The sequence below is a fragment of the Pseudopipra pipra genome, chromosome 2, assembly GCF_036250125.1.
Source record: "Pseudopipra pipra isolate bDixPip1 chromosome 2, bDixPip1.hap1, whole genome shotgun sequence".
NCBI classification, from domain to species: domain Eukaryota; kingdom Metazoa; phylum Chordata; class Aves; order Passeriformes; family Pipridae; genus Pseudopipra; species Pseudopipra pipra.
In genome coordinates, this window is record NC_087550.1 from 75729739 (window position 1) to 75756232 (window position 26494).

A 26494-nucleotide genomic window follows, 5' to 3' on the forward strand; every position below is an offset into this window, starting at 1 on the left:
AAAGGATTGGAAAGATGGTGATGAAAAGATAGCTTTTGGTAATCCCAAATATGTACAAAACATACAACTGCAAGCTATATTATAACTACAGATTTTATTTTTGGAAAGCTATAAGCTTTTTTTTCATTGTGAACAAAAAACCAGATTAACAGCATTTCTAAGTGTGGGAAGTGCTGTGCCTGGATATGTGGTAACTTTCATAGCTTTACAAGTTAAAGCACTTAGGGAGATGCAAGAAATGAGGATCTTTTGAACCAGCTATCCTGTGAACCCACTTCCTTAGTAGCTAAAATCTATTATTTAGATGATTATATGCCTATAAATACAGCAGTTTTACACCTAGTGCTTTATAGGCACTGCTCTTTGGTTGCTTACTCAGAGTACATTAGTCAATCAGGTGGAGTAAGTTCATGAGCTATTTGAAATTATTTAAAAAATAATTATTTTTGTCCCTATTTTAAAGAAATCATTGATTTGATAACGATCAGAAATATAATTACAGTATTTTTCTCTAAGGGAAATATTAGGCTGTACTTCCAAGCAGTACTTATAATATGCACCCCTGATTTTATTTGAAAAACTTAAGAGTTATCCATCTAATAAAATTCCAGGAAAAGAGAAGAATGAAAATAAGCGTTTCCAATAAAACTGAAAATTCAGAAAAATAGAGTAAAGGAAGAAAAAAAAAAAGGAAGAAATATCCATCCTAATACAATTCAGTCTGTCTAAACAATGTCATATGAATGTCTTCTAATGTTATTTCCATGCGTTTCAGTTCACCCAACAGTATGTACACAGAAGGGACATGCATTCATTATCAAATTTAGTGACTATTATGCCACTAGTTTATCTAATTGGCCTCATTAGTGGAGAAAACTTTCATCATTCTGTGATTTTGAAGACTGAATGCTGCATACCCTTTAGCAAAATGGGTAAGGGCTTTAATCTTTATTTTGCTTCTTTTGATTTTGTTTTCTTGCTTTGTAGTCTTAGCATTGTTCATGACTCCTACTTTTGGATTTTGAAACTTTCAAAAGGAAACAATGTACATTTGCTCTTGCCACCTTAATTTTCTTATGACTAACATAAAATTAAATAAGAAATATATCTTTTGGAAGTGATGCATTCAAAATTTTGTTATTTTTAAAACAAATATTGAAACACTATTTTATAAATGGGGAGGTTCAGACTTGATATTAGGAAACCTTTCCTTACCGAGAGGGTGGCCAAACACTGGAACAGGTTTCCTAGAGAGGTGGTTGATGTCCCAGACCTGTTAAGTGTTTAAGTGGCATTTGGACAATGCTTGTAGTAAGATGCTGTCACTTTTGGTCAGCCCTGAAGCGGTCAGACAGTCAGACTAGATAATAGTCTAGTCCAACTGAAATAGTTCATTCTATTCTATTCTATTCCATTCTATTCACTTTATAAAAATCAAAACCCTGGTTAAAAAGAAACAAAGGCCCTACACATAAGAAGAATTAGTTATGTGAAAACATAGTTTCACAGTCTAATTTACTGTATATGCCACAGTAAAACTGGCAATTGTAATAGAATAACCTATTCACTTATTATTTTACAAATTAAGCATATTACACAGCATTGTATAATTTATGACTGCTTTGGTCTATTGCACATATTGTTTATATTTAAACTGCAAAGTAAATTTCTATATTGCAGACATTCTAGGTATACTTTATCTGATTGGAAATACTTAAGTTTAGACAAATATCTATCTGGCTTTTCCAGATAGCTGACTACATTTGTCTGTGGTTCATCTGATGCTGGGTAGACAACTTTTTCTGGCATTTACACAATAAGGAGAAATACAGACAGCTTCATTCTGAGGGAGCTCTCCAGTGCTGCAGCAAAAGAATAGCAGCTTGAGAGCAAGGACAACTTACCGTATTAAAATGCCTAACTTCCTTCTCTTCCATGCTTCTCTACACATGCTCCAACTCCTTTGTCATGATTGCTTGGAGGATCACTCTCCTTAGTAAAAGAGCCCTGTGTAACACAAGGCTCCAGGTGCACTTTGTATGGGCAAAAAAAAAGAAGCACCGTCAGTGCTGATTGCAGAGTTTTCTGCCTCAGGATGGACCCAGTATGGATAATGTGTGCTTGATGCTGAATAGGGCGGGGGAACTGGTGACACAGACACAGAAAAGGCTGAGGTATTCAATGTCCTCTTCGCCTCAGTCTTTACTAGTAAGACTGACCTTCAGAAATTAAAGGGCCAGAGACTGTGGGGAAGGTGTGGATCAATGAAGACTGTAGCCTGTAGAATCAATGAAGTGGAGAAGAACAAGTTTGGGGACTAACTTTAGAGCACTTTAGCAAACTGGACATACCTTAGTTCATTAGGCTTGGGAAGAACCCCCCTCAAGCACTGAGGCAGCTGGCTGATGTCATCATGTGTCCACTCAATTGTCTTTGAATGGTCATGGAAACTGGGAGAGGTTGAAGACTGAGGCTTCTGGAGACTAGAAGAAATCAAAAGTCACCAGTGTCTTCAAAGAGAGTAAGACGGAGAATACTGGAAACTGCAGGCCCATCAGCCTTACCTCCATCCCTGGAAAGGTGATGGAACAACTAATCATAGAATCATGGAATCACAGAATCAGCTGGGTTGGAAAGGACCTCTGAGATCATCAAGTCCAACCCTTGATCCCCTACCAGCATGGTTAATAGACCATAGCACTAAGTGCCATATCCAGTCTCATCTTAAAAACCTCTGGGGACAGAGAATCCACCACTTCCCTGGGCAGTCCTGGAAACCATTTTGAACACATTGAGAAGTTGACTGGGAGTAATCAGCATGGATTTACAAAGGGGAAGCCATGGTTAACCAACTTGATATCCTTCATAGGACAGCCAAATTGATAGGCTATAGGTAGAGCAATGGATGATGTGTACCTCGACTTTACCAAAGCCTTTGAGACTGTCTCCTACAACACCCTTAAATATAAACTGACAAAATGCACAGTGAGGAGGACTGAAAACCAGATGAGTGGCTGAGCCCAGAGGATTGTGATCAGTACCACAAAGTACAGCTGGAGGCAAGTCACTAGTGCTCTGACCCTCAGGGGTTGATACTGGGCAGATACTGTTTAATATCTTCATTAATGGCCTGAGTGATGGGACAGAGTGCACCCTCAGCAAGTTTGTAGAGAAGTAGCTGGTACACCAAATGGTTGTGCCGTTCAGAGGGGCCTTGGCAGGCTACAGAGTTGGCCTGAGGGGAATCTGATGAAGTTCAACAAAGGGAAGTGAAAAGTCTTGCACCTGAGGAGGAATAACTCCATGCAGCATTAGGAAGAGTGTTACCAGCAGTTTGAGGGAGGCGATCCTTCCCTTTCCTCAACGCTGGGGAGACCACATCTGAAGTGCTGTGTCCAGTTCTGGACTACCCAGTACAAGAAAGATATGGAGTGACTGAAATGAGTCCAGCCACAAAGAGAATCATGAGACTGGAGCATCTGTCATATGCAGAGAGGCTGAAAGAAATGGGACTGTTGAGCCTGTATAAACACATGATATGAGCCAGTGAAGAGGAAAAAGCCAAGTTCTTCTCAGCCTTGCTCACTGACAGGACAAGAGGCAATGGGCAGAAATCAAAAACCATGAAATTCCATGGAGTAGGTTGTCCAGAGAGGTTGTGGAGTTCCATCCTTGGTAATATCCGAAACACAACTAGACATGAACCTGGACAATCAACGGTAGCTGACCCTGATTGAATAGGTATGTTAGACTATATGACTTCAAGAAGTTCCTCCAAACCTAAATAAATCTGTGATTCTGTGAAATGCTTTAGAAGGTGGGTGTATCAAGGTGAATATTATTATTGAAGAGCCTGTCCCCTTTGAATCAGCTGTGGTTGGATAGGGCCCACACATGGACATCAGGGACAAGGCAAGGATATATCATGTTCATGTTCTAAGTGCAGGATGTGGGCACTGGCCTCATCTCATACTGATGAACACTGCCATGTGAGCATGTTAAAACTGAATCTTCTCAAGTCAGTATACACTGTCTGTTTTAATTTCAGAGATCTTTGGTCAAAGGAAAAGAATTTCTCCTTATACAGTCTCTAAGCCTGGATAAAACTCCCCACAGCAGGATCATAAAAATTGAGATCAACAGAGTGATAGTCCAGGGGTTTTCAAAGGACAGAGGTTTTCAAATGAGTTGGTAGGCAAGCTATATATCAACAGTAGGTACTTTTGTTCCCAGGAGAAATGGAAGTATTGATGATGAACTGTGAAGGGAAAATGAGCTTTGGTTTAACGATTGCACAGATACTGCCTAGATTTGACATTGTGGGAAACTTCATTGTATTGTTTCTGTCACCAAACTATCTATCTGGGCTCATCTTGTACTCCTTTAACTTTCAGCAAGTGTGTGTTCCCATTAGCGCTGTGTAAAAGACAAAGTAAGCCAGTTGCCATATAGTTCTTCCATACTTTTTAAATAAAAAAAGCCAAAAACCAAACCCTGTCATTTTCAGCAAAGCAGATTTTGAAATAAAATTGTGGAGTTCTGCCTAAAGCTTTTGGCATATGACTATGCCATCATTACTTTGCTGAATTTAAATTACTTGATACATTGATGAATTTAAATTACTTCACAAGATCAATATAAGCTGATTTGTGAAAGCTGCTGAACAGTAATTAGATTTAAAGTCTAATATGATGGTATTCTAAAAGAAAGTCTGATATCTAACTTAACACATAGTTGAAGACCGTCACCTTCCCTTTCTCTTCATTTACAGAAATGCCTCCAGCTGTAGCTGTGAAAAACTGTACTGTTTGTGTAATAAAGTATGGCATATTTTTATATATCAGCCATTTTTTTTATGTAGCGTGAAGTTGGTCTACTGCAGTCATGACCTCCATCTAATTCAGATTCTTCTAGTGTTATGCTTCACTTTTCCATTGTTTCTTCATGGAAAAGCTCCTTGCTGCTATCAAAAAGTTTTCTTCTGAAGCTAAACTGGGTTTTGTTCATCAGAAAACAGAATGGAGAACTCTGAAAACAAAGTGAAAATCACCAAATCAAGTGTTTATAGCTTATTTGTAACTAATGAAAAGTTGTTTTCATTAAATAGTAGGCTTTATTCCTACCTAAACATACCTAAACATTTCTTGAGAGCTTTTCCCATATTTTCTGGTTTGATCTATCCTTGCTATACTTTTCAGTAGCTTGCACTTACTGAGATTTGAAGTATTACCCTTATTTCTGGCATTCCTATCACACACTATATATTACTGTAAGTGCCCATGCTGTTTTTTTGTAAGTGAAATTGGTGTTTATCTAATAACAAGATATCTGCTACAACATTTAACATTAAAATAGTGCTAATCACATCTTAGAGCATTTCTTATATGTTGGAATGGCAGCTGTATGCTTTGTGCTGCAGGATTATGCTCAAAATTGGTTTCCTTTTACGGTGCAACTGGTCTACTTGCTTCTGATGTGTAGAAACAGGGCTTGGAATCATGCACAGAATATTAGCAGAGGCAATAATACATGCAGTTGTGCACATGTTGTGGAAAAATGTATCTTAGTGTATGATCTGCTCCTTTCATTTATCAGGGCATTACTTCTCAAGTGCATATTTGAAAGAAAAAATAAAATTAATACACATTGCTGTGCATACACGTACTAATATCCTCTTGGTGTCTTTTATTTTAAGGTTTATGATACATTGGCAGATGTGTGGCCAACACTGGAAGCACTTGTTTCTGTCAAGAACTTCTTAAATGTAATAGCAGAACATGAAGCCATGAAACCACAACTGTCTAATTAAAGTCAGTTGCTACGTTCATCAGCTTCTCAGCATTTGAATATACCAGTTTCAAGATACATCAATTCTAATTCCTCTTCTTTTTTTTCCCAATTTTCCTTTCATTTATGGAAATGAGAGAGGACATATTTCTTACCTTTGGTGAGAAGAGGTTCAAATCCAGTATCAAGTTCATGTCTCACACTTTTCTCAGAAGTGTTTTTTTTTTTAATTAATTTTCCAAATTGCCCAGGTTCCTCGCCTGCATCTCCTATAGTGGAGTTACTTGTTATATGGGATGCAGTTGCACCAGCAAAGTGTTATGGACTGACCACAATTGCCAATTCCCAACCCCTCTGCAGCACTTGAGGGACTGAGGGGCCGGCAGAAGAGCTGGGAATGAAGGAATTACATTTAGCCTGGGATGAAGGAGTGGGGAGCTAGGAAGAAGGTGTTTTTAGTCTGAACATTGTTTCTTACCATTGTACTGTATTTTTAATTGGCAATATATTAATTTGTCTTCCCTAAGGTAAGGCTGTTTTGCCCATGACAGTAATCGGTGAGTGATCTGCTTGTCTTTATCTTGGCCCGTAAGCTTTTTGTTCTCATTTTTCTCCCCGTGTTCTGTAGAGGAAGGGGAATGAGAGACCAGCTGGGTGGGCATCTGGCTGTCAGCCAAGTCTAACGCACCATGGTTATCAACATACACACATTGTTTTGGCAAGTAATGCTGGAGTAGTGCAGGTTTATATAAGATATGTTCAACATAGTCTGCCAAGTCAATAATGTAGGAATACATCATGGCATGCATTATGCATTCCTATTTAATGTGTTTTGAAAAAATCCACTTCACAATTTGAAATTACTTGAATATTTGGAAGTTGGTTCTGTGATTCTGTGTTTCAAATTTGCTGCACTCCCTTTTTAAGATTGAGATCTGTTATGTCAGGGAAGCATAGAAAAACTTCAAGTTTTTTCTCCTTTTTTATCAGATTGTTAGGCAAAAGATTTGAAAGGGATTTCCTCTTTCCTTTGACTGCACAGGGACTCAGAGGTCTGAAGGTGTGGAGTAAACAGTCTGGGCTGCCATCATGTTCTGGGTTTAGGTGACATGATAGATATCTAACTCTGGTACTGTGGCAGCCTTGTCTCAGTGTGTTCACTGGGCATCTGAACTGAAGGGAAGGAAGATGCTCTAAGAGGCTGAAAATGGTGTAGTCTGATTCTTCTCATTTGCAAAAAGAGAAGAAAGGAGACTTTTCACTCCTTCTCCAAAGCTGAATAAAAGGTATGAACAACTGTCAAAGGACGCTAAGAATCCTTTCTGTAAGCTATATATATATGTTTTCTTTTTTCTCTGTTCTTCCTTTTTCATTGTGAAACTGAATAACTCTTTACAAAGGGAGCTACTGAGCTGAGCAGACTTTTGCTATCTCAATTGTTCTTTAAACCACTACCAATCCTTTGTATTGGAAAGGAAGGTTTTTCTTGAGGGCAAATACAGATATTTTGAAGCAAATGAGCTTTTTGGACTATTTTGGTCCTAGAAATGATATGAACATGTATGAATAAGTGACTATCTTGTATGTCACAAAAGATTTTCAAAGAAACCTGTTTTTTTCCAGGTTCAAAGAAGAGAGTGAGGAGACACTGAAACACTTAATATACGGATGCAGGAAGCAAAACTGCTAATCTTGTAAGATGCAGTTCAGAATGAAGGAGAAACACCTAGATTCTCCGAAATGCTGACTAACTAGATAGTAGGCTTTTCCATCCTCTTTTTTTTTTTCTGATTTTTTTTATTCTTATTATCATGAGAAGGTGACCCTCCAATTATCTAAAGAGGTATTGACAGTATCTTATGCTAAAATATTGCGTTATGACTGTTACTCTAAGTGAACATGATTTTCTTAACTTGCATACTTTTGTTGCAGAGTCTTACAAAACCACTCTGGTTTTCACAGTTCTGGAGCATAAATTGCAGTCTTCCACAAAATACAAACACATTATGCAGATATGCTGATGCAGCCAAATTGTTTTGCCTTCACTAATTCTTTATGTTTTGTAAGTTATAATATTTTTTTTAAGTGAGTAACATACTTAATAAAGGTTATAGAGCCCCATTTCTGCTTTCACTGACAATCACATTCTTACTGAATTTCTTTTGGTTTACACAGGTGACCCTGGATAGACTTAGACCTAGATATAATGAAGAATTCTGCCCGTATCCGACAAGAAAACACAGTGCTATCCCTCTGTGTTAGAACTGTACTTGCAGGCACACAGAAGTAATGAGCAATAAAGTATACTTGAACCACAAGAGAACATAAATAAATCAGTCAAACTACACACAAGCTGCTGATCTTTGGAAAGGGCTACTGCTGGTTTTATATAATTCCTTTTCAGAGGATAACCACAGAGTGTTTTTCACTGAACATGAATGAAACACCTTGGCATCCACTGAAGCAGACTTGGATCGGGAGAGCTGGCAGCCTCTCATAAGAAGCACTTTTTGTTGAACTGCCTTTGAAGAATTTGAACTGGCAGTGCTGTGTTCTGGCTACAGGGTTACTTGGCTAAGAACATTAGGATTTCCCCTAACATTAAGCCATTTAAAGAAGAAAAAAATAATTTCCTTCCCTCCCAGCCAGCCTCATTTGAGAGGAGCAACTGTTTTTACTGCCAGACTTGCTGAGTGTTAGTCCCTCGTGAATGGAGCAGCAGAATTAAAACCATTTACGGTTTTAGTAATTAAAGACCAGAAGACACAAATTAAAAGTATATTAAGTAGCTCATATTTAATGGTCTATTAAATTTTTTTTTACAATCAGAACATGCAAAATTATGAAGGAAAGCAGAGATAATTGAACACTGATAAGATATGAGAACAGTCTCAAGAAAAAGGACTGGAGCACTAGTTTTGATAGATGTAGTGGTAGGAGGAGGGTATGAGTCTCAGTCACATGAAAGTTGGGCACTGTGGCTCCTAGAATTCAACAGCTTGGACAGCAGTCTTTTACAAAACCATATAAAAAAATTCTAATTAAAAAAAGCTGGCTTGCAAACTTAGCATTTTTGTCTCTTCCTTGGTCCTCCATCTTGATGGAAGATTTGGTAGAAACAGAATCACAGAATAGTTTGCATTGCAAGGGGCTTTAAAAATCATCTAGTTCCATCCCCCTGCCATGGGCAAGGGATGCCTTCCACCATACCAGATGCTCAAGGCCCCATCCAACCTGGCCTTGAACACTTCCAGTGATGGGGCATTTCCCCAAGAAATTGTACAGCAATGGCACTGATACTGCACTACTGCCCAACCGAGTAGAATAATTACTTCAGTATCTCCAAGTTGTACTTCAATTTATATATCATGGAAAATTATTTGCAACATGTAATCCTTTCCATTTTTCCTGATGAGGCTACCTCTGCTTTGCTGGTTGGTGTTCATTTTGTATATCTGCAGTTTGCCTTTATGTTTCCTCAACAATATCTTGGTGAGTGTGGAGCAAACTCTTACATTTCATGGGTTTACTTTGAATTGGATTTGTCCTTTCTTGAGTTTGAAATCATTCCCAACTCTTATCTACATTGAAAAATTATAAATGCAACTTTTTATGTATCGTCTGAGATTTTAATTTCAATTTTGAATAAAATTGCTTTGAAATTGTCATTAGCTGGCAAGCCTGTTTAAGATTTAACTTGCAGTTTATTATAAATTGTTTAGTAATTTGAGCAGGTATTACTCTTAAGTGTCAGCTTTACTCTTATTTCTCATGGCATTTATTCACAATGTTTGCCTCTTCACTTGTCTTGGACTTCTCCTGCAAGTTCTGTAAAATGCATAAGCCTAGGTGTGAAACATAATTTGCCGCTCTAACTCCAGAGCTTGCTTAGTTCGGTATGCCTAAGACATTGCTAAAATCAACTAGTGAAGGATAAAGAACACAAAATTTGCAAGGAAAGCAAAGGAAATAATACACGATTTTTACATAGTTTTTCTGGGTTGCAAATACTGGTGGTACTCCACCACTCTTTACTGAAACAATCTCGTGTGAACGCCTTTTTTCGTGTTCTGAAGGAAAACATGGATGTTTGTACCTCATGATTGCTCTCCTTGTTTTCAAAAACTTGAATTTTGTCTCGATAGGGAATACTTTATTCTTCCATGCACGTGTGCACCTTCTCACATATCAAAATGCATCTTTCTTTGAAACGGAATTTGATATTAAATGAGCAACTGTTCCAAGCAAAAAAAACCGGTAGTAGGCTGCTGAAGTGCTTGGGAATATTGAAATACTGATGCTCCCTCTTGTGGTTTAACTGGAATAAGACAAACCAAGGATACTTTATAAATTAATATTAATTCATTGCTTTTCTGGATGAATATCTTGGGTAGTTTGAGTTGTAATCTGGTGCTGGAAATGCTTGTGACTCATCAAGAATCTGTTTCTCAAAGAAAGTATTCACTTGTGTACTTCTAGAAAAGAAAATAAAAACTAAGTTAACCACAATTTTATTTGTAACAAATGTATTTTCAACCAGCCTGCCTTTTCATTCTTGCTTTTATTTAGAGTTATTAGATTTCAACTGTCCATTTGCTCAGGAGTGATTGAGGGGATTTAACTGTAAGGGATGTGGCGAATTTGTGTTTTAATGCTTGCATGGACTATGGCCACTCTGATGCCTTGCAGGTCTGAAAGACTGGATCAATCTAGAGAATACTTGACAAATACCTCATTTACAGGAAATCCAGCATATATATATATATGCGTATATATATATATATATATATGTATGTATGTATCAAAAACTCACAGTGCTTGCTAAAGTTTTGAAAACGTACATAGAAGAGTTAAACATAAAGAAAAGGGCAATTTTCAGACTCCTGATTCTGCTTCCCGGCTAGAGCTGAGTCTAAGCCCAAGAGATTTTGTATACAGAGAAGTTTTTTCTTCCCTCTTCCTCTGTGCACAACAGTAAGAACTAGTGAAAAAGACTATGAACCCACTGCAGAAGTAGATGATCATCTTTTCTGTGTATTTCACAACAGTGTATGACCCAAATTGGAGCAGAGGGTCTCAGGATTCCCGAGTCTTAATTCTGTCACAGTAGCAGCGTCACTAATCACTTGGCAAATCTAGTTTGAAGTGCATTACAGGACTGTGCATTCAGTTTGCTTCAGTCATGTGATGTAAAATAATTTCAGTAGAAATGCTGAGGTCAGAAAGAATAATTTCTGTGGTGAGGAAAAAAAACCCCACAAACCAAAACCAAAACAAAGAATGTGTCAGATTTCTTATATTGAGCATGTGAACTTAGAGAACAGTGTCTGACCATTATTAATATGATGCTCCCATCATTGTCTAGTCCTGTGTAAATATAAAGGTTTATGATGCCCCAGTTTTCCAAACTGTAAGTAACCGTAAGTTGACATTTTAAGGAATTGCACCAAGCAAAATCAAACTGCCATAAAGTTCATGGGCGGCACTAATTGTAATTTAACTGCATGGTTATTACAAGAGCTTTTAATTAACCCAGTCATCATACTGTGGCATACAAATTGTGCATAATAGCAGCATGCTGAGTATAATGACAATAGGTTTTTCTGAACTGTAAAAATCAGGAGTTTTATCATTTTCTGATGTTTCCTTTTATGTCCTTAAATATTGTGTAGCACTTAAGAACATTTCACCAAAGGAAAAAAAATTCCTAGTAAGTTGCTGAGGTTTGTCTATTTTAAAATTTTATAGCAGTCTTTAATTCTTCCTGAAATTCAGTGAGATGTGTAATTTTCTCCTGAATAATATTTCTGGTGATTTTTCAGTCTCACTTTTCTCAGGGTATTTTTGATCCCCTTTGAGGATCATTTTACACACTCTTCAGTGATTTGGTTTCTGGAGCAAAAAAAATCCACTCAGTTTGTGGAAACATTCAGAAGGGATACCATTCTAGTGAAACTGGAAGATAATAAGAAAGCATTCTACTCAGATATTGATGCAAAATGGTAATTTATTAGTTCATTCCCCTTCTCTTAAAGTTATGATTCCAGTCAATGTCTCTCAAGACTAGCAATAATAGCACTACATGAATTTTTACTTGCAAGGTTAATTTTGCAGCCCAAAGACTAAAAATTAAGAAACAATGCAGCTAATAGTTGTAGTCCTTCAGAAAACACAGGAAATACAACTAGGTGGTGTTACATTTACCACAGGTACTCATTCCTTGAGATACAAAGAACGCATTAAAAAAAAAAAAAAAAGAAGCAGACATGATTATGGAAACTGTATTCATCTCTGGGAAACAAAATGTTGAAATATTTTTATTATAAATTATTTGGCTCACAGACAGAACAGGCACCTGAAGGCAAGATAAGAATATATGACCATTTCATATACACAAGTTTACTGAAAAAACCAGGTGGTAATGAAGACTAGGCTAGTGTGGGAGGCAGAAGTAAATTTGTCATGCACATACAGTTAATGATTTAAATGTTACATAGAAGTGACAGACAATACTGAACAGTTAAAAAAGCCAGGTTGGGTTCAGCGGGGTGAGCCATAAATGTACCAAACACACAAAGAAGAACCAACACAGTTGGTCAGTCAGTGGTGCCTGGGGTTTGAACATCAGAGATATGAGAAAGATAATGGAGAGGATGACATTACCATTGTACAGGCTGAAGTAGCTCATTCTGAACAAAATATGTCTGAATAAGTAAGTGACTCTGCTAAAGACTGGTAAGCTAACTTTGTGCTGTTGCTGTTATTAGCAGAACTGAGTTCTCAGCAGTATGATTACTGTCATGCATATCTTTGTGAGAATGGCAGAGGTGTACATGGTGCTGGGCAAATGCTTTTTAGTAGAATTTTCAGAATTTTCAAACACTGAGAAAAAATCTTAAGTTCTTAAAAAGACATTTCAGATAATTACTGACTTTTAATGTTATTTTTATGTATAAAGTTTACCCAAGATTAATTTTTAAGAAAGATTTTATATTTGGAACTAAGGTTTGTATTTACATGTATCAGTGAATGCAAATTTCCTAGTATTGCACAATGCATTTCTGGAGACATTGACTCAAAGAGAAAAGCTGTTAGACAGTACTTTGAAAAAACTGTTTATATGTATAACACACATAAAACAAGTATCATGCATATTCCAAGGCACTATGACTGTAAAAATTATTTTTTTTTTGTTCCTATTAGAGTAAAATATAACAAGACTTTATTGTAAATTCAGGAAATAGATAACTGTGGATTCTCTTGTTTTCCTAGGGAAGATGAATGTATATAGAGGGGTTTCAGTTTATTGTGACTGGAGGCAATTTATTTATTTATTTATTTATTTTATTTTTTTCCCCTTGATCTGAAGAACTGGTACTCATCTGTTTAGGGGCTGTATTAGCCAGTGAGTCATCTCCACCCTATTTCTCCTCTCCTCACAGGCTCCCACCCTGCAGTCAGTCTCTGTGAGCGTCTGGACAGTGAAGGTGCCTTGTTCAGATAGGCAAGGCGCCTAAGACCTACAATAACCTACACACCTAATCCATGCCTGTCATGAGACAGAGTCTCCTTCCCATCTCGATCTGACTCTCACTCTCTGTTAAACCCTTATTTTTATTCTTGGTGAGACAGACAGTAGTTAAAGTGCATGGCAAGCTGGAACTGAGACAACTCAATCAATCAGTTGCTTTGTCATAAAAGCTGATCATAAGCATAAAGCTCCCTGTGTCACATCAACGAGGATAAGAGAATATGAGAAAAGTGAGACAAGTAAAAGGATGAAAATATTTTGTCCCTCTGGTATATTTGCGTTTTATTAGTGTAGTCTGGCTGATGGGATAGGCTGCTGCAGAGGCTGGCAAAGTGCAGCACTGAAGGAGAAAACTCACATAAGGATGGATGAAGCCTAGAAAAAGTGTAGAGACTTAAATGGGGGGAAATGAGAGTCCAGTTAAGCTGGTGGAGTGTGCTATAAGGTGCTCTGAAGAAGAGCTAATGGGGAAAATAGTGTGAGGGTGGTTGGAAACTGAATTTGAGGACAAGAGCAAATGTAGTAAGATGCTGCCCAAAGAGACGCTGCTTCTGATAAGAAATGGTGAAATTAATACTTTAAGGGTTGTTTAAAGTGTAATCCCTTAAAAGACGCTAGTCGTATGTCCAGAGGCATGTCTTGCAGGTAAATTCATGCATCTCATTTGAAGGGGATTCAAGCTATAACTTGGCTGCCTGAGTTAAGACATGTGAGCCACAACCCAAAAGGACTGTTCGGTTTCAACTTTACTCTTGCTTTCAATATTCATGTGTAGCAATAATGCTGATTCTTCTTCTTTTCACTGGCCTAAGCAAGTACCTTCAATGAGTCTTACATTATCATCTCTTACACCATGCATAACAAGAAACTCATCAAAATTGTGTTTATTCTATTTTAAATATTAAATGTATTTCTTAATTAACACTACAGCAATTCTTAGTTGGAAAGATGGTCCCTGAGACTTGCACTTCTCTCTTTTATGTATGATGATAATTTGAAAATGAGATTTATTTACTTTCTCTGTTCCTACATGTGGGGATATTAAATGCGAAAGGAAACAATAATCCTTGCTGTATAACATACACACTCTTTCCTCTTTCTCATGGTAGCTTCAAAAATTGGACCCCTGTCTTAGAGCCAACAGCGATCTCCTCTCTCCCTTTTTCCTTTAAGAAAGGTGACCACCTGTTGAAACCAACTTTTCGTAAATCACACGCAGTGTTAGTTTTTCACCAATGCCTGTGTGCTAGCTTACACGAAATACCTGCTGTTCAGTCTGCTTAATATCTTGTCTGATATGATTCCCAGCATGAACTATCTCTTACTTAATAAATATATATGGCCCTAATTATTTTTATTCAGTGTCTAGGAAGATTAATGAGCTATAAACACGATTTGATATCCTCTATCGTACAAAATGCTCAGTATCACATTTACAAAGAAGAAAATGGGAGTTCTTGTGAATTTGTATCTACTGACATCCAGATCAGAAAGCCAGACATGAAATGGCTTGATATTTTCAACATCTGTGGTCCAAATCATTAAACTTACATCTTGGATCATTAAATTAACATGTTTCAATGTTGTAATGCAAGTTTCCACTATGCTCACTATTCACTATATGCTCTGTGTAACTGTGCTGAACATACCATAATAATTTATCAACCTTGAAAGAAATCACGAAGTTCAATGCATATTAAAAATGTCATTGGGATATATCACAGAAAAAATGGAAATATGCTGCTGTTCACAACACATCCTATTCTCTGAGGTTACTGTTACTGTCTGCATAGCAATACACTTCCCTTATGGAAATTAAAAAGCCACAATCAAAAAAATACATGTGGTGACTTTCTTATGCACCTGGTATTCCTTAAAAATTAGTGCCTTTATTATTTTTTTCCTACTATAAAATGACTAATTTTGTGTTTGCTCATTCATTACGGATATAGTGTTGAGAAGTATTATAATTAATTATAGTTTTCTTAGCTTAATGTCTGCAGATCTATCTCTCTGTTATTAAAATGGTTTTAAACTGAATTGAGAAATACGTAATAATTATTGTTTACATGTATTCTTTCCTTCTTCTTGTGGCTTTTTTTCCGTTTAGGTGAAAAAGATATGTGGCCCTCCTGTAAGGAAGCCTACACAGTCTCCAGGTTGCTCCTTTGATCAGAACAAAGATAATCAAGGGTTGAAGATGTTCTCAAGAGACAGTGAAGAAATGCTCACCAACAGAAGAAAGTAAGACATTAGTTTTACAGCCAGAAAGAAAGACTAAAGTAAGCCATTAATTTTACAACAGAATAGATTATATTCAATGCAATGGCATACATTACTAGAGAATAAAGACTCAAAAGAATGAAACATTTCAGCACTGTCTATTCTGTTATATTTTGGATTGAGTAATTTTATGACTAAATTTTGTTTTCTGAAATAATGGACATATGACCAGAGTCATTTGATGTGGTTTAAAGTATTTGAGCGGATAACATTGGTAGAATATGAATGTTAGCTCTATCTTTATGTGTAATTATTCAAATTACTTTTAACTTTGCACATCAGCAGGCAGTATTAAATCTGAAAAAAACTGACTGTAGCTTTTTATAGAAGACTATTTGTACAAGTTGATAACACAGAAAAAAAGGCTTTTCTTACATACTTTTCTAGTTTAAAAAATGAGACAACTAAGCATTTGGGACTAAATCTTGAAAGTCCTGTTCAAGCAAGGCTTGTTAGTTTTTTCTCTCGCTCTTTTGCCAGTATATAGTGAATTGAGGAGACTGCAAAGGCTTGGAGATTTCATTTAATGTCTCGGCACTGCAGGGTGAAATTTGCCTAACTGCTTACGAGTTAAATGTTTAAGCTACTGTTATAGTCTGTGGAAATGAGAACTCATTTCAGCTGCCCACGCATCTACAAGCATCCAGTGCCACTCAAGGATACGCTGGGGTATCCCAACTGAGCTACTCCTGCCAAGAAGGATGCAGGTGTACTGTAAGTTGTTTAATTTCTTCCAGCTTTTTGCAGGTATCCTGCATAGCTGAAAGCATCTGAAAGGCCAGTTTATATTTAGACAAGTGAATCAAGTTTTTAATGACTGTAAGTAGTAATAGCACTGTAAGACATAAGGATAGTGTTGCAGTGAGACTAAAGGTCTTATGCAAATAAAGTGCAAATTTAAAATCAGAAGTTTCATTTCTGTCACAGTGTTTGCTAAAATACAGAGAAGTTTTCTTTCCTCTTTCTCCTCTCATTTTGTTTTGCAGTGCAGAAAGAAACAGAAGTGAGAAAATTGCAGGGAATAATTGCTCACTCCTGATGTCTGGAGAAGAAAAGGAGCCTCTGAGCTTCAAAGGCAGACCATTCTTTTTAGTGTAACAACCCTCATGTAGCAACAGAAAAAAACCCAAACCAAAATACATAGCACAGGTTGTGGAAAACATTATGGGAACAGAAAGAGAAGTTTGCTTTAGCCAGAACAGAAGTTCATTAGGGAATACCCATTATACAGTCACATGTTTCTCAGTTATGTGTAGCTAAGCAAGTTCTTGATGTTTTCTGATCACTAACACTCTGCAAACATGAAACCATGTTCTAAAATGTCACTTAAACCAAGATTGAACACTGGACTGACTTTAAGGGAGATATCCCGAGAGACCCTAAGGGGCAGGAGAAGACAGTTGGCAACACAAAGCAACATTGTTTTCCCTTGATACCTGCCTGCCTTGAGATTCTGGAGACCCTTTATGGCATGCCACAGGCTTTGCACCAGAAAGGAGGAAGGGAAAGAAAGTTTGAGATCCACTGACGCAGATTTCAGTTTAACAGCTTCATAGTTGGTATCACCTGCAGTTACTGCCTCCTGAATCACCTCCTTCCTTATTAGTCACAATCACTTTATATTTCACTTTATATTCCCATGGCAACTGTAAGAACCTCACATGAAAGAGAGATTTCAGCAAATGCTTGCAGCCTGATTTTAAGGAAGTGTTCTTCTCTAAGTCCACCTTATTTACTGCCTATGTACTTCTGGCAGCAGCTTGCTCTCAGCAACTTTCACAGGCTTTAGCAGAAAAGAATAGGCTTCTCCAAACTGGAGACTTTATCAATGACAGTTATCTGAGAGAAAACAAATGAACGAAAAAATTGCATTAAATATGTGACTCCTGATTTCCTAATGTTTTTCGGTTGCATCTCCAGATGAAAGTTTACATTTTAAAGTACATGATGAACTGCTTCTGCCTGAACTTTTTCTCAATTATTTTTACCATTGGACCTAAGCTGGTATTTTCTGCTACTGTGTGGTACAAGAAGAAAAAGAAATTTCTCTATGCTTTTCATGCCAAAAAATTGCTAGAGGAATTTTAAAAAAAAGCTAAGCAGACCCTTCCATAGCAACATACAAACTTGAAAGTATGTAATGCTTTTCCTCAGAACTTAATATTGCAGACAGCTTTTAGCACAGAGAATGAGAAAAAAAAAAAAAGAAAAAAAGAACATTTTCAAATAAACAGATAAAAAGTATCTTCGGCTTCCACTGACTGTAATTGCACATTTGTGCTCAGCTGCCCATAATTACATGCTATCTGGTCTCGAAGATGATGATGTGAAAATTGACATTCATACCATCTGCCCTTCTAACTGCTTTGGTCAGACATCAGTGGGGGCTGAAATCAGTTATTACTTCTCTATTAACTTTAGCTTTGCCTCAGGTTGTATTTACTAATAAACTGAATGACTTTTCTGTTAAAATGCAGTTTGTGACAAGATATTATGCCAGCTATATTTATTTATTTCTGTTTCTTCAGAAGAAGAAATTCCAACTACTCACTTTGTGAGGACTCCAAACACTAGTTTTCATCCCAAATGTAAATGTAAAGCATAGACAAAAATGAAATCAGTCCCATTCAATAGGAATTGTAGGGAAATTGCAAACGCATTGTGCACACTGGACTCAGTTTTGGGTGTGAAGAAATAAAAGATGTGCCTATTCATGGCTAGGAGAGTGTGGATGAGTCATATTTACATATTTAAAATCTATTGCACATAGGCAATTATATGATACATAGTCGAAATTGACCATACATGAGATTTTTCATAACTGTAGTTTTAGAATTAGTAAAGCACATCACATTTAATAGGCATAGTAAATCAAAATCACTGTGGTTTCTGTAAAATATTTGCTGTATTACATGAAAGAACATATGGCTTTTTAAATGATGAACTGTCTGTAATCACTGATCTTTTATCTGTTTTAATTTGAAGTAAACAATACTTAATTTAATTTCTTATACCATTTTAGACCTACATTGACAGAATATGGAGAAATATGTAGATTTTTTCTGGCATTTTTTCTCAACTTCATATTCTATACAAGAAGTTAACATAAAGTGAAGCTTGCTGGATTACAGAGCAATGAGTACAGCATTTGGTGGTGCTTTTCTGTGTGCCAGCAGGTCATAGATTACTCAGTAAAGTGTGATGTTCTACACCAAAATGAATAAATATTTCAATTTTTCACAGCAGGAAGAGGTGTCCCAGGAAGAAATTTTCAATACATAAGCAAGGAATTTATATAAAATATCACAATTCAGTTAAGAACATACTAACTAAAAAGTAATTAATTTGTTTTGAAGTAAGTACAAAACCTTATCATTAGCTCTGGGCATCTTGACCATTATTTAAAATAACAATACATAATTTATAACATACTAGCACAGCACATGGTGGAACTGATGTAATTTTTCAGGCAGTTATTTAAATCTCCACTAAATATTTAACACCTACATCTTACCCGTCTTACCTAAATCCTGAGTCGCTGCATAACTCTTAACAAATATTCGTTGTATTATCTGTAAAGATGTGTAGGGGACTAGTTGATAGCTCTTGTGAAAAAGAGGTGACTTATTCATAAGCACCTATTTTTTTATTTGCTATGCTGCTTTTTTTGGAACATTTTTTCCTTTATTGGTCCAAGTATAGCGTTACCAACAGTATCACAAGTATGCAAAAAATTTCAGGTTGAAGGAAAATAGTTCCTGTTCCAGAGCATGAGTAAAGTAGGTGTTTTTTTTTTTTATTTGATCAGTGGGAATATCAACTTTGTAAACTATGAAAGTGTATCTGAAACAATCAAACTTATCTAACAGGAAATTGACAAATTGATTTAAAATATCACTGGAACCAGTGGAGAGTAATGGAATAAGCACATTCTTTTTTCTCTTGCTTAAATGCACAACAGTAATGTGTTGATTGACACTGCTTATTATTTCTCGTGTTCCCCTGTGCAGGGAATTTATCAGCCACCTCCGGCTCTACAGAGCCTTTTATGGTGGCCTGGCTGACCAGATGTGCAGTAACGGGTTGGCAGCTGCAGATGGACTCCCGTGTTGGAATGGAGAAGATGTCGTAAAAAGGTACCTTTCTGACTCTTGTCTGTTTTTTTTTTTTTTGTAAGTCAAAAAACTTTAAGTAAGTTTTTTTTAGTTTCTCTAAACTAGCTTCCATTTGAGTCAAGTTGTTTCCCTCTGTCGATGTCAAGATTAGTTCGAAAAATAAATCGGCATGGGTTTCCTTCTCTCAGGCTTCACCTGTAAACAATAAACATTAAACAAAATCTCTCTGCATCTGTGTTTGAGGAAAAAAAAAGAATTCTACCGTTCTTCAGACATTTTCCCTTCAAATTTGCAGCATCTAAATAAACACTGGAAAAGAAGCTGGATTGGCATTTACAAAATACAGTTAGAGAAAAAGGATATGGATTTTTGTTTCATCTTGATCTTTTTAAAATGCTCCTTTCAATGCAGAGTGTGTGATAACAGACTTAAGCTTAAAACTTTTTCTGGAAGCGAAGAAGAACAAAGTAATCTCTTAATATATATTGTTTCTCAAGAGAGAGCTAAGAGTTAAAAGATGAAGACACATTTTAAAGGTGAAACGCATGTATTTTTTTATGTATGCAGCAGCTTGGCAGACATCACTCAGCAGCAATGGTAAAGAGATAATAAACTGCTATGCTCCTGGATGTGTGTCTCTGGAATCATAGCTTATAAAATGCTAGCATTTTTGGATAGCAGAAAGACTTTCAGAGAGCTGGTGTCTATGTTTTTGCTTTATTGCTTTGATCACCAAAACAAATATTTCTGTGAGTGGGAAGTCATTGTGATGACAAAGACCAAAATATGGAAAGGTTTATTGCAATTATTTTTATTCAAAATCATTATGTTAATGTGACATTAGTGGTATTAATAGGTAGTATCAAAGGTCTTATCAAAGAAGGTGGCTAAAGGCTGTGAGGTGAGTTAGTAGTGTGAGATAGCAGGTACCAAGTAGAAGGAACAGTGGGCAGCCTGCACCTTTAGGTATCTCTTAAAAAGTTAGGTAGGAACTGTCATTTATTTATTGATATCTAAAGAAATGGACATCCTTTCAGCAAACATCTACAGGCCTACTTTTCTTTATCTTCTTGGGCAGTGCAGTGCTTCGGCAGCACCAAGACCCAGTGAGCGTTTGACCCCCTTGGTAGTCTCGTTGGCAACCTTGGTCCAAAGATTTCAGCAATTTTCGGATCCACCTAAAGATATAACAGGGGACAAAAGCACTGTGTCTTAAAAGTAAGGCCACTTTGGTATAAGTTTAATTTATAAATTTCCTTACTAAAATGTTTTGTCTTCATATATATATTAATGTATCTGTATTTATATTTTTGTCAGTAAATATGAGTGTTAGCTTCCTGAAGATCTGAGATGTAGATAATACTTAGAAGTAAAGAGTGATGATTAAAACCAGAAGAGCAGGATACTCTGACACCTGCAGATTATTTCCTACATCTCAATACCTCTGCTTGTACGCTAAACACATTGTGGTACATATTCTTCTGTTTCAGTAGCTATATGAAAGTGCTCAGATCTTTCCTCTTGCACCCTTTCATTTTGTCTTCTCATTCAGTAAAAGTGCCCTTTGTTCAATGCTACTTGTTTATATTTTTTCTTCTGTAACGGAAGGGGGAAAAACTTCTAAGGTAAGGAATTTTTTACTATTATTACTATTACAGAAGTGATGATCCAGGCAAAAAATAGGCAGTCTTTTCTTTTTGTGTTTAGGCACATCAGTGTGCCTTCTGTGAAAGTAAGGCATATGTGGCACAAGCCTATGGGAGAGGAGCACATACATTGGGTGTACAGTGTCTGGAGATTTCTCTTGGCCATGGAAAGTCAAACTCAGGATCAGAAACACACTCAAACAAACAAATTCTGCAAACTTGGAAACAAGGAAGTTGTATTTGAGCAAAAAAGTCTCCTGATCTGCCCCCCAGATTGTGAAATGACATTTGTAATTGATTGATTGTATCAATCAACGAGCTAAGAGGTCTAATGAGGGATGACTAACATCAGAGGTGGTTGTGGTTGGGGATATTGTGAAGGGAAATGAAGATATCAGGCTTTGGGAGTGTGGACTGGAGGCTGTGAACCTAAGTGCTGTGTGGGCAAACCAGATTGAAAGGGACTAGTAACATGCAAAAAAACCCAAGGTAAGCAATTCAAAATTGTCTTGGTGAAACTTAGCCTGAGCCCAAGTTTAGCATTTTCAGGAAAACTGTGGCATACTCATAGAGTATTCCCAGATGCATTATAATCAATGGAGAACCTCTAGGAAATTCATCTTACAAAAAAAAAGGAGTTAAAGAATTATATTTGTTTAACCTGGAAAGGAAAATATGTTAGGTGGAAACAGGCTGTTGCTAGCAGAAAGAGAAATGTCTGTTGTCTGCTTTCATAATGGCTAGGACGCATAGCAAACATTAAAATATATTCTGCTTCAACATTAGGGAGAATTTTCTAGTAGCAAGGACAGTAAGGGTCAAAAATAAATAGTTTTGTTGTCCAGCATCTGCCTGAAGAAGGATATTTAAGAACAGGCAAGGCACTGAGAAATGATGCAGCAAGAGCAGATTTTTCTTAGTGATACAAATTGGATAACCTCTTAAAATCTCCTCTAACCCTACGATTCTGAATCTAGGATTATCTAAATCCTATGTTGTTCAACTTCTATTGCCATGATCCCAGGATACCGTGACATTTTAGAAGCAATAATGACCTGAGCAGGCTTCATCACTTTTCTCTCTAAATACTGAAGAACACCTCAACCTGCACACTAAGTCTCTTCTTCTTTTTTTCTTCCCTCACCCTGCATTTCCACTAGTATAGTAATAAGTAAAGATGTTGGTGAACTCATCTGTGCAGTGTTTCTGGCACTGATAGGGGAAAGCCTGTATTGTTCAAATAAGTTAAAGATAAATAGAGATTTGATAATCTCTATTTATCTCAATTAGATAAACTGAGATTCTTCATCCTTTCCCATCCATTTTTGCCTTCTGTTTAAAAACATGTACCATAGCTGGTGATGACTCCAAGTTTGCACCTGACATGAGAAAACAGTATCATAAACTACATAATATTGGTCTATCAGGACCTGAAGAGTTTGCTAAGACTGCTTGCTGTATCTGTATTTCAAGCTTCAAGTAGCAAAAAGCCCTGGAGACAGGAGACAGATATATTTTTAAAAGATCTTTGCAGTTCTTTATTTTCCTTTTCTGTTCATTTTCCTAAAGGAAGCAGTTCAAGGTTTTTAACAGCTGTAATATTGTATATCAGATAAATCTTATAAACTTTGCCTTCTCTAATAATGTCTAAGAGATTATCAAGCGTGGATGGGAAAAGGTCAGAAAAACTAAAAATGGGCATTACTGAAATAAAAGCTTACTTAATGGTTTACATTTCATATGATTCAGCTTTTTCCTTTTCGGCTTAAGACTTTTTTTTTCAAATCACAATGACATGGAAATATGGCCCTTGATTCTGCACTAGAAATTGTTCTGGATCTAGCCTGTCACACGGTACAGGCTCATGCTTTTATCAAAACCTGAGACCGGAATCCCGACATCCCTGTATTCCTGCCTGACAAGATCAGTAGCGGGCAAGACCACGCTCATGAGGTCCACATCACTGCAGCATGAGGGAGAAGACATCTAAGAGGAATCTCGAGCCCTTTTACTGTTTTACCCAATTGTGTGACTACAGTGGTTGGGCATGAAATTGAAATTCGAACTTCACTTTTAAAGGCATAAACTTAGTGTCTGTGGTGGGTTGACCTCGGCTGGATGCCAAGCTGCTCTATCACTCCCTTTCCCAGCCAGACAGGAGAGAGAAAATAAGCTGGAAAAGTGACTCATATGTTGAGATAAGGCAGTTTACTAAAGCAAAAGTGAAAGTTTGTACACACACAAGCGAAGAGGTAAATAACAAGGTTTATTCTCCACTTCCCATTAGCGAGTGGTGTTCAGCCACTTCCCGAGAAGCAGGGCTTCAGCACACATAGTGATTTCACAGCAGGCAGACATTGTAAACAGCAAATTCCCCCCCTTCCTGCTCCTTTCCTTAGCTTTTATATCTAAGCTGATGTCATATGATATGGAATATCCCTTTGGTCAGTTTGGGTCAGCTGGCCTACTTGTGTCCCCTCCCAGGATCTTGCCCTCGACTGGGAGGTGGGGAGGAATGTTGAGAGAGAGTGCTGATGCTTTGCCAGCACTGCTCAGCGGTAGCCAAAACACTGGTGTGTTATCAACACTTTTCCAGCTACCAGTGCAAAGCGCAGCACTGCGAGGGCTGCTATGGAGAAATTAACTCCATCTCAGCCAGACCCAATACAGTGTCATGGTGAAGTACCTGGAATTTAGTGTCATGGGATTCCTTAGTTTCAATGGAAAAAGAGGAATTGCAATTAATGAGTTATGCACTAACAATGCATATGAGAAGAATTTCATGCATCACTTTGGAATTTTGGTGGCACCTTAGCATTAAAGCTAAAATAATGGGAGTGCAGATACACTGAGGTAGACAGCTTTCGTGGCCCAGAGAGACTGGCTAGAATGTGGAGGGAGATGGATTAAAAATCCACAGAGGAGAGCAAAATAGGTACTGTACATCTTGAGACCAGTGATTCAACTGAAGCAAAAATAGATGTGAGAGAAAAAAATAATAAAATTATGTGTATTGAAGGATTCAAGACTAATGGAGATTATTAAAAACAGCTAATCAAGTTTTGAAGGAAGAGTTTCATATGAAATGCAAATCTGAAGTGTCCAAATTAAGAGAAATTAAACAGCATGATTGATTTTAATTGCTGAGCAAATTGTTAGAAAGTGATTATAATAAGCATCTATCATCAAATAAATGCTTAGCTTTAGCACAGCTCTTAGGCTGGGGAAAGGAATTTTCTCTTTTGATTCTTAAATATTCTGAAACAAGAGTACAATCCTGATTCTGTTCTTATCCAACAAAAGAAGATAAATGGTAATATAAGGAGATATAATGAATTGCTTTTAATTTTCTTTAATTTGAGCTAGTCATCACTTTATAATAAGGGAGAATGTAAACTGCCATCAAAGGCACCACTTGACACCAATGTGAAAGATTTCCTGAGCTACTTAAAATCTAGGAACAACCCATTATGGCTCTTACTGCTTTGCCTAATATACTGTTGCTAACAATGACCAGAAACAGATGCATAGAGAAAAAACAACTGTAAATTTCTACTTTCTCAAAATCTGCAAATTTGGAAATGCCTGACCGAGAACCGAATGTTCAGTCTTCCCATGAACTCAAAAATCTTAATACCAGTAGCATTCCACAGCAGGGGAACCAGAAGTTTTCAGGTACCACAGCACCAAGTCAACTTAAGAGGGAAATGGTGGATAAAGATATTCATAGGCTGAATGTTTTTTGTAAAGACAATAAAAATTGAATAAAGTTTAAAACCCAAATGCCTAAATTCTGAAGTACTTTTGTTTTGAATTGCTGCTGCCTCTTTTGGGATGCTTGTAAGTGAAGGCACCAGTATATGACACTGGGGCTATAATAAAAATCAGGTCATCTGATGTATAAGAAGATAGGGCTCTAAAGGTCGTCCCTGAATTCAGGAGGATTTTTTCATTACAATTGATGCATTTTCATTTGAAAAATTGCTGACATCAGGGTACATTGAACAGCTAACCAGCAACACCGCTGTTCTCCCTCCCTGCCCCCCCAGTCAGAAATAATTTCTTCTTAATTGTATTTCACTAGTCAAAGGAATGAGAGGGGCTTAGAGGGGCTTAGAATAAATATTTTCATGTCAACATAGAAAATACGTGAAATGCCATATGATCCTTTTGTTTATAGTAATTGTGCGGTTTGTTCCCTATTTTGCCATGAGTTATAAAACCAAAAGTAATTTCTACTATTTAATATTGGTAATATCACTGCTCAGTATATGCTTAGGTAAATCTCATGACACTTCAAGATGGAACAGGTTTAATTACTTAAAAGCAGCAAAATATATATTGCATTAGATTACCTCAAAACAAATGTTCTATTTTTCTCCTTGTTTGCTTGAACAAATACATAATTTTCTGTAATGTTTGTCCCAGAAACCTTGGACTTGTTTGTCATGCACAGCAAAGGCTGTAAAAGAGGGGTTCTAACACTAAGTGAATTAATTTTTATTAAGTTGGTAAAAATTTACAAATTATATTGAATTTAAATTGTATTATTATTGTATTACTGCATTTAAATTAAAACTGTATTGAATTTAAAACATGATTAGCACTACGTTAAAAGAATTATTTTTAAAGTCACAGAAGACTACTGAAACATAGGCATGAGAAAGAACAGTGACCATCATCATACCTTCATTTTGGAGTGTTTTGATCTTCCATTTATACAGCCATAGAAAAAACATAGGCTTCAGAATCTAGTTTTAGTGATCTGATGACTCTTATAGGTTTTTCTAGTGAATTCAGGACTACTTTACTACGGTTTATGACATGAAAAGGCAAAAAAAAAAAAAATCTATCATCTCCTTTTTGTATAACAGTTCATATTAACACCAAGGAAAAATCACGGAAGAGGCTTTACTGCATAGTTGAGAAATAAGCTTTGCATAAAATATGTAACTATGAGTCATAGTAGATTATACTAGATGGAAAGTTTGTGTACTTGTGCCTTATTGAAGTTCTTATAAAAGAAATATGCTCTTACTGAATTCAACTTTGATATATAGGTTCTCTTTCAAATAATATGTTTAATGATATTTTACAGTGAGGCTTATTTCACACACTGATCTTCTGAAACA

At 36.7% G+C, this 26494-nt stretch overlaps 1 protein-coding gene across 4 annotated transcripts in view; it reads left to right on the top strand.

Annotated features, from left to right (window-relative positions):
* The window catches only part of GPC5 (glypican 5), a 398962-nt gene that overhangs the window by 87650 nt on the left and 284818 nt on the right, over window positions 1-26494 (top strand). For 3 of the 4 annotated variants that reach the window (XM_064645992.1, XM_064645995.1, XM_064645994.1), the window contains exons 4-5: window positions 15429-15562; window positions 19612-19737. In XM_064645992.1, the coding sequence (XP_064502062.1) occupies window positions 15429-15562; window positions 19612-19737 (260 nt within the window). Of the gene's footprint in view, window positions 1-15428; window positions 15563-19611; window positions 19738-21423; window positions 23093-26494 lie in introns of those variants that run through there. The other variant, XM_064645993.1, reaches the window with a different exon arrangement.